The 12,392-nt window shown below is 43.1% G+C and overlaps 1 protein-coding gene across 1 annotated transcript in view; it reads left to right on the top strand.

The window, feature by feature from the left end:
• The window catches only part of col5a2a (collagen, type V, alpha 2a), a 34,989-nt gene extending 22,619 nt beyond the window's left edge, over positions 1 to 12,370 (top strand). The window contains exons 20-54 of the mRNA XM_062534139.1: positions 29 to 73; positions 235 to 333; positions 1,184 to 1,237; positions 1,950 to 2,057; positions 2,257 to 2,310; positions 2,401 to 2,499; positions 2,616 to 2,669; positions 2,773 to 2,871; positions 2,967 to 3,020; positions 3,110 to 3,163; positions 3,427 to 3,480; positions 3,582 to 3,635; positions 3,781 to 3,825; positions 3,946 to 4,044; positions 4,180 to 4,287; positions 4,376 to 4,429; positions 5,054 to 5,107; positions 5,297 to 5,350; positions 5,436 to 5,489; positions 5,596 to 5,703; positions 5,794 to 5,847; positions 5,963 to 6,016; positions 6,356 to 6,517; positions 6,915 to 7,022; positions 7,149 to 7,256; positions 8,092 to 8,145; positions 8,270 to 8,377; positions 8,643 to 8,696; positions 8,824 to 8,931; positions 9,040 to 9,093; positions 9,200 to 9,307; positions 9,428 to 9,728; positions 9,916 to 10,097; positions 10,621 to 10,860; positions 11,180 to 12,370. Coding sequence (XP_062390123.1) covers positions 29 to 73; positions 235 to 333; positions 1,184 to 1,237; positions 1,950 to 2,057; positions 2,257 to 2,310; positions 2,401 to 2,499; positions 2,616 to 2,669; positions 2,773 to 2,871; positions 2,967 to 3,020; positions 3,110 to 3,163; positions 3,427 to 3,480; positions 3,582 to 3,635; positions 3,781 to 3,825; positions 3,946 to 4,044; positions 4,180 to 4,287; positions 4,376 to 4,429; positions 5,054 to 5,107; positions 5,297 to 5,350; positions 5,436 to 5,489; positions 5,596 to 5,703; positions 5,794 to 5,847; positions 5,963 to 6,016; positions 6,356 to 6,517; positions 6,915 to 7,022; positions 7,149 to 7,256; positions 8,092 to 8,145; positions 8,270 to 8,377; positions 8,643 to 8,696; positions 8,824 to 8,931; positions 9,040 to 9,093; positions 9,200 to 9,307; positions 9,428 to 9,728; positions 9,916 to 10,097; positions 10,621 to 10,860; positions 11,180 to 11,326 — 3,246 coding nt within the window. The 3' untranslated portion in view covers positions 11,327 to 12,370. The remainder of the gene's footprint in view (positions 1 to 28; positions 74 to 234; positions 334 to 1,183; positions 1,238 to 1,949; positions 2,058 to 2,256; positions 2,311 to 2,400; positions 2,500 to 2,615; positions 2,670 to 2,772; positions 2,872 to 2,966; positions 3,021 to 3,109; positions 3,164 to 3,426; positions 3,481 to 3,581; positions 3,636 to 3,780; positions 3,826 to 3,945; positions 4,045 to 4,179; positions 4,288 to 4,375; positions 4,430 to 5,053; positions 5,108 to 5,296; positions 5,351 to 5,435; positions 5,490 to 5,595; positions 5,704 to 5,793; positions 5,848 to 5,962; positions 6,017 to 6,355; positions 6,518 to 6,914; positions 7,023 to 7,148; positions 7,257 to 8,091; positions 8,146 to 8,269; positions 8,378 to 8,642; positions 8,697 to 8,823; positions 8,932 to 9,039; positions 9,094 to 9,199; positions 9,308 to 9,427; positions 9,729 to 9,915; positions 10,098 to 10,620; positions 10,861 to 11,179) is intronic.
• Positions 12,371 to 12,392: the final 22 nt, after the last annotated feature.

Here is a 12,392-nt window from a genome sequence, read left to right as displayed (position 1 = left end):
TCTTGTTTTCCTTGTTTGATGGTTTTAGGGTCCATCAGGTATTGATGGAGGTCCTGGTACCAAGGGTCCTGTGGTATGTAGAAAAGGCAGAATCATCAAATATTTAGCAGCCTACGGCACCTCAGCAAATGCCATTCATTATTAAGGACTATATTTCAGTGAACAATCATAATAACCTCTGTAGACCTTCAAGATTCATTCAACGTAATCATTCTGTACTCTTTGTGTCCCCAGGGAAATGCAGGTCCCCAAGGTCCTGGTGGCCTTCTGGGTCCACACGGTCCCCCGGGGCCCCAAGGAAGCACTGGACAGCCTGGAATCAAAGGCACAAGGGTACATGTTTCACACTTTCATTTAAAAACAGTTTGAAACGATGCTACTGTATATGTAAGGCATCATGGGTACATCACTCAGTAGTCTATTATATTCTCACTCTGGAGCTGGCCCCTTAAGGCCAGTTCAAACCAAAGATTCGCGACGGTCTGAGACGGTTGCGGAGAGCAGTTGCGGCGGTGTGAATCAAAAGTTGCAAGCAGTTGCAAGCAGTTGCAAGCCGTCGCTAAACATTCAACATGTCAAATCTTAGTTGCAGAGTTTTAGAACGTTGCTGGTTTTTAGAATGTTGCAGCTCGTCTCGTCGCGGATCTTGTGTTTGAACTGGCCTTTAGGCTTTGAGAAGAGTGGAGACGGCCAGTCAAGAGTCTTTAGGGAAACACGACTGTAGTGCATCCTGTGGTCAGGCAGGGCTTCCTTCTAGACTTTGCACCCCTGTAATTCAACAGAGAACCCTGAAGTGATATGCTTATCTGTATCTGATGTGATATGGCAAGATATTACAACAAGGATTGACATAAGGACTGTATCACCTAGAATATCTGAAGAGAAATCATTAATAGGGAGGAAAATGAGATGCTATCAACGTAGACACACAACAACACAAGATTTGGATACAGAAAACCCCACACACTTGAGATAGAACAAGAGAGAAAATGCACATAAAAATGAGTGAGTATCGACTCTAGAGTTGGTGCAATGTTTCCATCAGCTCCTCTTCCTTCAGTTACTTTTGTTAATATGTTCAGACAGTCCCAATGCAGATCCACTTCAAAAGGAATATGAATGCCATTAGTGTGAAATTGTGTTGAATCACTTCTGAAAAACTTACAGGGATGTTCTTTTCTAGGGGGATGTTGGTGTTGCTGGATTTAAAGGAGAGGCTGGACCTAAAGGCGAATTTGTAAGTGAGACATGACAACTGCCATAGATCATTTACATTTAAATGTTCCTGTGAAATCAACACAGACTAGGGATGCCCAATATTATCAGTAGGACATCGGTATTGGTAGATAACAGTTTTATATTATCAGCATCGGCAGATACAAACATTTCTGCAGATATTCCTGGCAGAATAATAAGACTATAATCAGCACAATCTATTATGGCTTCAGAGGATACTAATCTGTTCAAAAAAGGATGAGCTTTACCATTTTAATGTCAGTATGTCTTGTGATATATGTTGTGTCAATATGACACACAGTAGGTCTATGTCATATGTCAAATTGCATATTTTAAGTCTACACCATGTTGCAATTTTGGAAGTATACATTTAGGGAAGAATGAATGACAGTGAAAATGGTATGCCTTTATCTACAACAACTAGGCCTTACCACAATAAGAGCCATAGATTAATTCTAGTAGAGACCCTCAAAGGAAATAAAAACGATGTGTCATGATTATCGGAAATCAGCCAAAATGAGTTTGAAGATTTCGGCATATTGATTTCCGGCAGTAATCCAGTATTGTGCATCCCGTATACAGACTAAGCATATTAACAAATGAGTGTAATTTGTTTGACTGAAAACAACTGAAATATGTTTCAGCTTTTATTTCACATATTCATCCTTGTGTATGACATATTTTTTCCTACCCCCGAATGCTGGATGTGATAGGGACCTTCAGGGGCCCAGGGAGTTATAGGCCCTCAGGGAGAGGAAGGGAAAAGAGGCGCCCGTGGAGACCCAGGGTCGGTGGGCCCACTTGGACCTCCTGGTGAGAGAGTGAGTTCAGTTGTTAAGTTGTTGTACACATTTGAAATGGTCAAATTGTTACGTATGTGTGGTACCTTTATGGCAATGTGTGCTTGAGATAAATCATTGAAATTACCCTTAAACATTTGTGGATTCCTATGATATGTGAGATTGTTTGGTTTGTAATGTAAATCATTTGTTTATCACCACTCTGTTCTTATGTACATAGGGTGCTCCCGGAAACAGAGGGTTCCCTGGTGCTGATGGATTACCTGGCCCCAAGGTATATATGAAATGTTTACCAGTGGACCAACAAAATTCGACTTTACTGAAAAATCGAAGTCTAAAATTTGTCATTTTCTCTCACTCTTAGGGAGCTCAAGGTGACCGAGGACCATCAGGAATCGGTGGACCGAAGGGCAGCAATGGCGATCCTGGGCGGACAGGGGAGCCCGGTCTACCTGGAGCAAGGGTAGCCATAACAATACAGTCATTCCCCGTGCAAGGATACATGCAAGAACTTGTTCTTCTTTTTCTCACTATTGCTGATACACTGTCCTAATGCGGATTACTGTTCCTCTTTCAAAGGGTTTGACTGGAACACCAGGCGTCCAAGGTGCTGAAGGAAAACCAGGGCCACTGGTATGCTGAATTGCTCATTATTTATACACAAAAATGATTGTGATTGAAATAAGCAATAATAAAGTATTATTGTGAAATTAACAACACATTTATGTTTTCATAGGGTCCACCAGGTGAGGACGGTCGTCCAGGGCCAGCTGGGTCTGTTGGAACACGAGGCCAGCCAGGATCGATGGGACTGCCCGGTCCTAAAGGTTTCAGTGTAAGTTTACAAATCCAAGGTCATGTCTGTCAAGTTATCTGGTCAGATGTTTTGCCACCTAACAGGGACTAACAAGTTAATGTCAATGCATGTAGGGAGATCCAGGCAAGACAGGAGAACAAGGATCTGGAGGAGTTCCAGGGCAGAGGGTAAGTGTAACGAGCAACCATGCACGCCAACAGCTGATATCCTTTCCTAGGTGTTCTCTGAAGGAGTTCTGACTATTGCTTTGTTTCAGGGGCCTCCTGGTAAAGATGGTGAAGTAGGCCCAGCTGGTCCTGCAGGTCCTGCTGTAAGTTTTGCCATATTTTTTTATATTCAAAAAGACACGTTATCCTTTTATTTCCACTATCGACTCGATCGGATGTCATTTTTAGATAACATAGATGTATAAGGCAAACATAGAAACTGAAGGATTTCAGACGTTTCAGGTAGAAAAGTGAGCAGTTGTTTAGTCAAAATTGTTATTTTGATCAACTCACATCTCAGGTTGTCACTGAGAACACATGACCTCACCAGAGTCTTCAGTGACATCCTTGACCTCTTCTGTTTCAGGGACCAGCAGGAGATAGAGGAGAGCAGGGGCCCCCTGGCATGCATGGCTTCCAGGTGAGAACTGCAGCCTGTTCTTCTCTACTAAAGTGGCTGACTATATATGTCAACAGATGCACTAATGCTGATGTTTTGTCTGTCTTTTGTCATGTGTATAGGGATTGCCTGGACCTCCAGGTGCACCAGGAGAGGGAGGAAAGCCAGGTGACCAGGTTAGTAATGGTCTAATGTTAATGCAACATCATGAAAAGTTACTTTCTAATGTACACAGCCTCTATAAGCATGACAACTATGTTCGTATAGTCCTATATAGTCATTGTCTGTCATAATCATGATACATTCAAATGTCATACACAGGGTGTTTCTGGAGAAATTGGACCTGTGGGTGCCCTTGGACCTAGAGTAAGTTTGATTTCAAGAACTGTTCTAAAGATTTAAAGATGTATCTAAACAATACCAGACTTGAGTTCTTTGCCATGTTTTCCTATGCTTGATCCTGACGAGCAGTTATCTATCCATTAGGGCGAGCGTGGCACACCTGGTGAGAGAGGTGATCCGGGGCTTCCTGGATTGCAGGGAGCCAAGGGTATTCCTGGAGCGGCAGGACCCGACGGACCAAAGGTACGTACCATAATGATGTCGTTGCGGTTTGGCCCGGGCAGTGACTATCATTACTGATTTGTCCAATTACTTTGTACAACAATGAATCACTAACGGTTTGTTGCAGAACGTTTACATGTCTCCCTCCATCCACAGGGAAGCCCAGGACCTACAGGTGCTCTTGGTGACCTCGGCCCACCTGGGCTCCAGGGCATGCCAGGAGAGAGAGGCATCTCTGGGCCATCTGGACCTAAAGGAGACAGAGTATGGACCAGTTGTGGGGGCAATGTCATGTCACAATTACGGTCAAGACCACACAGAGTTGTAAACATGTTCTGTTTGATCATTTCAGGGAGCCTTGGGTGATAAAGGTTCAGAGGGAACACCAGGAAATGATGGTGCAAGAGTGAGTCTTTTAAAATCAAACTACATTATTTGATGTGGACAAAGGCAAGGTATTGAAGAATCCTGTTGTATCTTTGCAAAGGGTACAATACAGTTAGTAGATTGATCATAGATACATGTTTTGAGGGCCTGGTATCTCAAAATGATTTACTTCAGTTCTGCTGACTTCAGTTTTGGTCTTCAATTAGGTACATGGAAATCTATTGAACATTGAGTAACTGATAAATGTTTCACCCTCTTAAATTGTTCTGGTAGCAAAACTTCAAAGAATTCTGGTAGCAAACCTTTTGGCAAAAACAAAAGTGTACATGTTTTGGCAAACTTTAATCTGCAAACATATCCAATAACAAATAGGAGAGGCAGCCGTTTTAACCACTGTGCTGGGACAAGCAACCACTCTGTTTACAAGACTTCAGCTGTGTGGCTTTGAATTCCATGTCTTCATCCAAATGGATTGTGCACAGTTCCTCATAAATGCTTATCTCATTGTGTCTTTATGTGTGTTCAAACTGTGAGGGGGCATGTGATGGCATGTTTCCCCTGCATTTCATATGTCTCCGCTTAATTCACTGGCAAATACGATGAGGCCCTCCCTGACATGCTCTTGTTTATGCTGTGATGATAGGGACTTCCCGGTCCTGTGGGCCCAGGAGGACCTGCTGGCCCTAGTGGTGAGAAGGTAAAGAACTTTTTTTGTTGTCTTTCTTTGTTGTTTTGTTGTTGTTGATTTGTTGAATATTTTATTATGATAGCCAACAACTCATGGTCTGCAAGATGACTGTGAGGCTTGTCTAGGAGTGGCAGCGTATCCATAATCAGCAATACTTTTAAATTTGCAATAACATGATATTTTGGAATTCATTCTCAGGGAGAACCTGGTCCAAAAGGGCCACCTGGACCACCAGGGTCAAGAGCAATGCCAGTGAGTAATTATTTCAACAAAACTGATAACAGAAAGCAGAAACCCAGTTCCATGTTGCACTAAACTCAATTATCCCTGCCCTTAGGGATCTCCGGGAGAACCTGGGCCAATTGGTCCTGTTGGATTTGCCGGACCACCCGTGAGTTGACCACTAATTCACCATGGCTAAATTCATGACCTTCACCACCTGAGATTAAATCTTAGCACTCACTCCGTCATGTTGATTGCTCCCGTGATCTGTGCAGGGTCCTGATGGTCAGCCAGGAGTGAAGGGAGAGCCTGGAGAGCCAGGACAGAAAGGAGATGCCGGGTCGCCTGGGCCCCCAGGGTTGTCAGGAGGTCATGGGGCTCCGGTGAGTATGCGTTAAATTCTTACCATTGGTTAGTAATCTATTTCACATGAGGCTGCAAATTAATCAGATTGATTTGGTTGTTTTTCTAAGGGTCCTGTGGGAGTTGCTGGGCCAAAGGGTGGCAGAGGAACACAGGGAGCACCCGTAAGTGTTTTTGATTTAGTTTTTTGCCATTGGTTCATTTTGATCCAAAAATAGCCAGCACACGATGAGAGGAATTGAACCTGAGAGCTGACTTGTTGTCTCTTTTTTATCTGAGGGCCCAACTGGTTTCCCCGGGTCTGCTGGACGAGTTGGCCCACCAGGTCCAACTGTGAGTAATCAGTTCTCCATTCCGTATTCCTTATTATAGATAGCACCAATATGAATATTGAAAGTGATAGAGGACTAGAGCAAGAACCCCCGAGGTTCTAGAGCTAAAGAACTACATCTAGGTGATGGTGGGGACCCATCTGCTTGGAGTTGGTTGACTGGGTAGAGCGATAGAGTGTGGTGGTGGGTGTGGGATAATAGGAGGGTAGTCGAAGACAATTGAAGATGTCTTTGGGCCTAGATTATAAGAAGCTGAAGAATGTTGTAGTTGTAGCTTTATTTGGCAAATATCTCACTTTGTAATAAATGGAAATGGCTTTCCCTCTTTTGTCATTGTTAGGGCCCTCTCGGAGCAGCTGGACCGATTGGTCAACCTGGCAAAGAAGGACCACCTGGCTTACGTGGAGACCATGGACCTCCAGGACGTCAGGGTGAGAGAGGCCCAGCTGGTCCTTCTGGTGGCATAGGAGACAAAGGAGACGGTGGAGAAGATGGACCCACGGTAAATATCCTATCAGCAGATCGTATGAATGATAAGAAGAGTCAGTTGGAATTGGTTAATTGATGCCATTGGCTGCTTGATGGTACAGCCCCCTTTTACTCATCTGAGGATGATTCTAGATGTTCTTTCTAAAACATCCCCTCTTCCACCGACTCTGATGAAAATGTAATCGTACATTGAAACGTTACTCCAGTCATTATGCACATTTTTAGATAGATAGAGGGCCCTTTAATTAGCCACTAGTGCTGCAATCACAGATATAATATCCAGGGATCTAAACAGACTGGGAATGAAATTAAATTATTATTACTACTATTTACCCTCAATTTATGGTACGCTTTTTGGGGGGGAGATAAAAACATCCATCTGACCAATAGTAAATCTTCTTCTCTTTCAGGGCCCTGATGGACCTCCAGGTCCAGCTGGCACAACAGGAATGAGGGGAATTGTGGGTCTTCCTGGTCAAAGAGGAGAACGTGGAATGTCAGGGCTTCCAGGGCCAGCGGTATGGATTGAATTCAAGACCCTAAATCTCAACTATGCTATTTAGCCCAAATATGCTACTTACCCAAATATGCTACTTACCTCAATTATGCTACTTAACTCAACTGGTGGCTTGATGCGTTTACAGGGTCCTCCAGGAAAACAGGGAAATCCTGGTTCTCAGGGTGACAAAGGCCCTTCGGGACCAGTCGGTGTGCCAGGTGCTAATGGACCCCGTGGAGACCCTGGACCTCCAGTACGTTCCCATCTTTACATCATTCAGTCATTACATTCTGAAATGGGCAAAATAATTTAAGATGCCAATTTCAGCATAGCATTGTTACTGTTATTGTTCCCAGAACTTCCCACCCTTGAGCAGTATGGCACGAGTGAGAGTGGTGTAACAAATTTCACCATGACTTTGTTTCGGCCGTCGGCACGAGGCCAGAGACCCAGTGCCGCAGGTTATCACAGCCATGGCTACAAATGCCACGATCACAAGTGCCATATTAACCTATCATCTGATCAAGCTTAAAGACATCAAATTGTGTTTTCTACTATTTAATTTGATTTTTGTTTCTTCATCTACAGCCCAAAAACATTCCAAACTGTTCCAATCTGTCTTGTATCTGTCATGGCCAAGCTATATCACTCTTCACTTTTAGAGCTCAAAGTTCAGTGAGAGAGGCTGTATGTGCTTGTGCACACATAACACGTTTATAAAGCCTACTTGCTTATCTGTACGTCACATGCTAAATTGAACAGTCACTGTACTCCATTTACTCCATTTTATCACTCAATTAATGTCAGTTGTGGTGCTTTGAATGAATTGAACATTCACATTAGATTTCAGCGCAAAATGTTGAGTGATTGCTAGCGAGTGGGGATGTCCTGAGATATCGTCACTAATAGTGCATTAGCAGTAAAGTATTTCCAAACATGTGTATTGTAATCTCAACCCTTGCATCATATGTGTGCTGTTGATCCTTGTCTTGTTCTCTTTTGCCCCTCCTTTCATTCCCTCAACATTATAGTCTACATATGACAATGAAAATGTTAGCAGAACATAATTATCCAATCTATCTCAACAGGGTGTCCCAGGCGCTGATGGCCCACCAGGCAAAGATGGAGTTCTCGGTCTCAGGGTAAGACTGCTGCCCACTCTCTACAGTGCATCTTAACACACTACACCTCACGCTTGGTGTCCCCCAACCAACGGTTGTCTTAATCCTCTCTTCCTCCCCTTTTCACACCTGTGTTGACCCACAGGGAGACAGAGGGGATCTTGGCCCTGAGGGACTGACTGGGGCTCGGGGAGCTCCTGGGTCTCCTGGCCCTGTCGGTACAACTGGAGGTCCTGGCAAGAGGGGAGAACCAGTATGTGTGCTTTACTTGGTTTTATGCACGATTTTAACCATGTGTAACGATTTTCTAGACATTTGGTGACTGACTGAGCCATAATCTGTTGTTCTAGTCATGTTCCAGATGTTACTAGTTGTTTTATAAAATGTGTTATCTGAAAGGCCTTATTTGGGTTTTGGACACTTATAGTTTGCTTAATGAAACAAAGAATATCTCCATATTTCCATATATTTTACAAGTTCGTTGTACAAGTCCTCATATTGGTATTTTCCTGAAACAGGGCTCCAGAGGTCCGGTGGGTCCTCCTGGTTCAGCTGGAAAGAGAGGCCTCACAGTAAGATCTTACACGTCATACTGTCATTACATCACATTAGCTGGCTGGTACACAATTTCATTGAGGAATGCTGTTTAATAGCATGAAATAAAGATATACACAGATACTCATAAATATGCACTTACAGGGACCACAAGGACCCAGAGGGGATAAAGGAGACCTTGGTGATCACGGAGAGAGGGGCCAGAAAGGTCACAGAGGATTCACTGGTCTGCAAGGACTTCCTGGACCACCAGTAAGGACAATGATCATACTACCATTTCATACCATTACATGTTGGTATGTTGATGTCTTAAGCAAAATGTAGGGTGCCTTTTGAATATCTGTGTGTCGTTTTAACAAGGGCTCAACTGGAGATCAAGGAATGCCTGGAATCTTTGGACCAAGTGGCCCAAGAGTGAGTATTACTGTAACAATGGGGGGAATTTCTGATCTACAAATTAGAGCATAACTTGATGAACAAACAGAAAAAACAGCACAAAGGACCATATTTTCTATCTTAGGGACCTCCTGGGCCAGTGGGTCCTTCTGGTAAAGAAGGCTACCTGGGGCAGCCTGGACCAATGGGACCTCCAGGAACTCGTGGTCTAAGTGGTGAAGTCGGACCCGAGGCAAGTAGTCTGTAGAAATAAAACATACCTGTACTGTACATGGCCTTAATTACCTGCTGTATACATGCTAAAGGCTAGTGTTGTGTAGTAAATTGCCATCGTTTCATTTGTTCTCACCAGGGACCTCCTGGAGAGGAGGGTCCACCTGGGCCTCCTGGTCCCCCTGGCCGCCCCACTGCAGCTATGGACGACTTATTCGGTGGGGGTGACTACGGGCCGCCACCACCTCCAGAGTTCAGCGAGGATGAGGCCCTGCCCAATAGCAATGCCTCCGAGGCCCTACAGGCAGACCCTGGCGTCCAGGCCACTCTGAAGGCCCTCAGCAGTCAGATTGACAACATGCGCAGCCCCGACGGCAGCAAGAAGCACCCAGCACGAACTTGCGAGGACATCAGACAGTGCTACCCCCTGAAAAAGAGCGGTCAGTAAAAACCGTAACCGTTGTCATCATCCTGTCATGATTTATGTAGTTTCATCACCTCACTGACCGAGTTCACGAGTCCTAATGACGACGTCTTTGTGTCGACGTTTAGATCTTCCACAATCTAGTGTCAGTGATAGCCATTGACTTACTTGGCCATAATATGAGTTTATGGTCATCATTCCAGGTGAATACTGGGTGGATCCAAACCAGGGAAGTGCAGAGGATGCCATCAAAGTGCACTGCAACATGGACACGGGTGAGACGTGTATATCCCCAAATCCATCCAGCATACCTCGCAAGTCCTGGTGGAGCTCCCCTTCAAATAAGCCTATCTGGTTTAGCACCAATATGAATGGTGGAGTTCAAGTAAGTACACTGGTGTTGGTCAGTACTATTGGTTTCACTATGACTGGTGAACCCTGCTGGCCATTAAAGTTATTAAGAAGTCAGTGTTAAGTTATGTTCATTATTATTTATGTTTAACTCTGAAACTGTACCTCCAAAGAGGAATTAGAGGGCTGTTGGTCAGCTTAAGCTGATTTATAATGATCTAAAAATGACACTCAAAGGTGTTAACATGCAATACAGGTTTGATACACTATTAAAGAGCAGTGTATTTCTCAACCAATTAATCTCAACCAACCAAAGTGCCTGTGGAAAATGGCAGAGTAGTCCATTGGCATGGACCTTTGGCAAAAGTCTGCGTGTCTGGTTTAAATGCAAAAAAAAAAGAAGATATATACTGTAGGTAATGATATATAAAGGTGGGCAATAAAACCACCAAAAACAGTGTAGCCTCGAAGTTTCATCACAACTTGGTTGTAGCTCATACTACAAACATATGTAAAAAATATATTTCAAATTAATCACAGTCATATTTCTTTTTTAGTTCGCCTATGGGAACAAAGATCAGCCAGCCAACGCTGTGACGGTACAGATGACTTTCATCCGTCTCCTGTCCAAAGAGGCTTCCCAAACCATCACCTACCACTGCAAAAACAGTGTGGCCTACAAAGATAAGACAGGAAACCTGAAGAAAGCAGTCGTCCTCAAGGCAGCCAACGATCTGGAGCTCAAGGCAGAGGGAAATAACCGTTTCAGATACACTGTCGTAGCAGATACTTGCTCAGTAAGTTGAAAGCTTATGTACTTTGGCTGTAGAGGGAGCATATTGCCACTGACATCAGTGAGAAGCCACATACCTATCTACAAGTCTTAAAGGCACAATAGTCCAACATGAAGCAACATGTGTTCACTCACATTGATTCTTAGCCTTAAGTTAAGTGAATATAAAAGCACATTGCATTTTTGAGCTTCAGACTATTATACTGAAAACATCTAGCCTCAATCTACACAATTGTGAAGTAAGTTCACGGTCATAGCATATCCTTGCAATACACTTTCCAACAAAATTATCATTAACATGAAATCACTCTTTCCTTTTGCAGCAAGCCAATGGCAACTGGGGCAAGACAGTTTTTGAGTACAGGACACAGAAAACAGCAAGACTTCCCATAGTGGACGTGGCCCCTGTGGACATTGGTGGTGCAGACCAGGAGTTTGGAATTGACATTGGGCCGGTTTGCTTCTTGTAATAAATCAGAGGAGAATGGGATGTAGTGACGAGAACCCTGAGACTCTTGAACTGACTGCTGACTCGATCAGCCTTGTACATACCGTACAATGGACTACTCTGACCCCGTTGCAAGATATTTATTGTCCCTTTCTAATCATTTAGAACAAAAAAACAGCAGTAGTTTCAAGCCCACTGTAAATCATTATTTTTCCTAATAGGGAAAAATCCACATTCATTGAAATCAATGCAATATAATGATGTGCATTGATTATTGTGAAATCGAACCAAAAATAAAACTTAACGTGAAATTTTCATTACAAATAATTTGCAGATTTGTTTTATTCAGTCATTACCTGCTGTTCATCAATCATGAGTTCAGTTGCTTCACCTGACACAAGTGTCTCTGAACATCATTAGTTTCCTTTTCAAAACCAAACTCATTTGTTTATTTTTGTCATGCATTTTTTTTCAAGTTTACTTTTTTACAACAAAGAAATGGTGCTAAATGGAAACCTGTTTCAGTTATTCCTCTAAAGAAAGAATGTTTGATAATGAGAATGTTGATAAAAAAAATTGCCACCTGTAACCAAGTAAAGTACCTTCACTCTGTAATGATGATGACATCCAACTGAGAATTAAAGATGAGACAGTGGATTGGTACAGATGTAAGCTACCTCGTCTCTATGTACTTGGATTGATACATTTTCCACACAGTTGCAGGGAGGATCTTCCAACAGTCGCACAGAACAGAGTTGTGGACAGTGGAATAAAGATCTTACAGTCACTGATGGAACAACCAAATCAGTGGCTGAGGAAAGGTGTGTTTGAGTGACTTTATATTGGACATATTAACATTGGTATGCTTATCAGTTAAGCAAGGTATTTGCTATTGGGATGTGTTATATTCTTATGCATGTAGCTAGGCTCTTTAATCGGCTTTGCAGTCCCTTCTAACAAATCTTTTCCTTCCCAACAACCTTTCAGCCATTGCAAAGAATGGCCTTAACGCCAAGGCCTTCATGTATCTTTTTGCTATGCAACAAATTAAAAATATGCTTGTGTATCTCAGCTCTTTTTTGTGAAAT

The sequence above is a fragment of the Sardina pilchardus genome, chromosome 4 (genome assembly GCF_963854185.1).
Source record: "Sardina pilchardus chromosome 4, fSarPil1.1, whole genome shotgun sequence".
NCBI lineage: Eukaryota > Metazoa > Chordata > Actinopteri > Clupeiformes > Clupeidae > Sardina > Sardina pilchardus.
The sequence above is the reverse complement of the archived record's forward strand: the minus strand, read 5'-3'. Positions and strand labels throughout refer to the sequence as shown.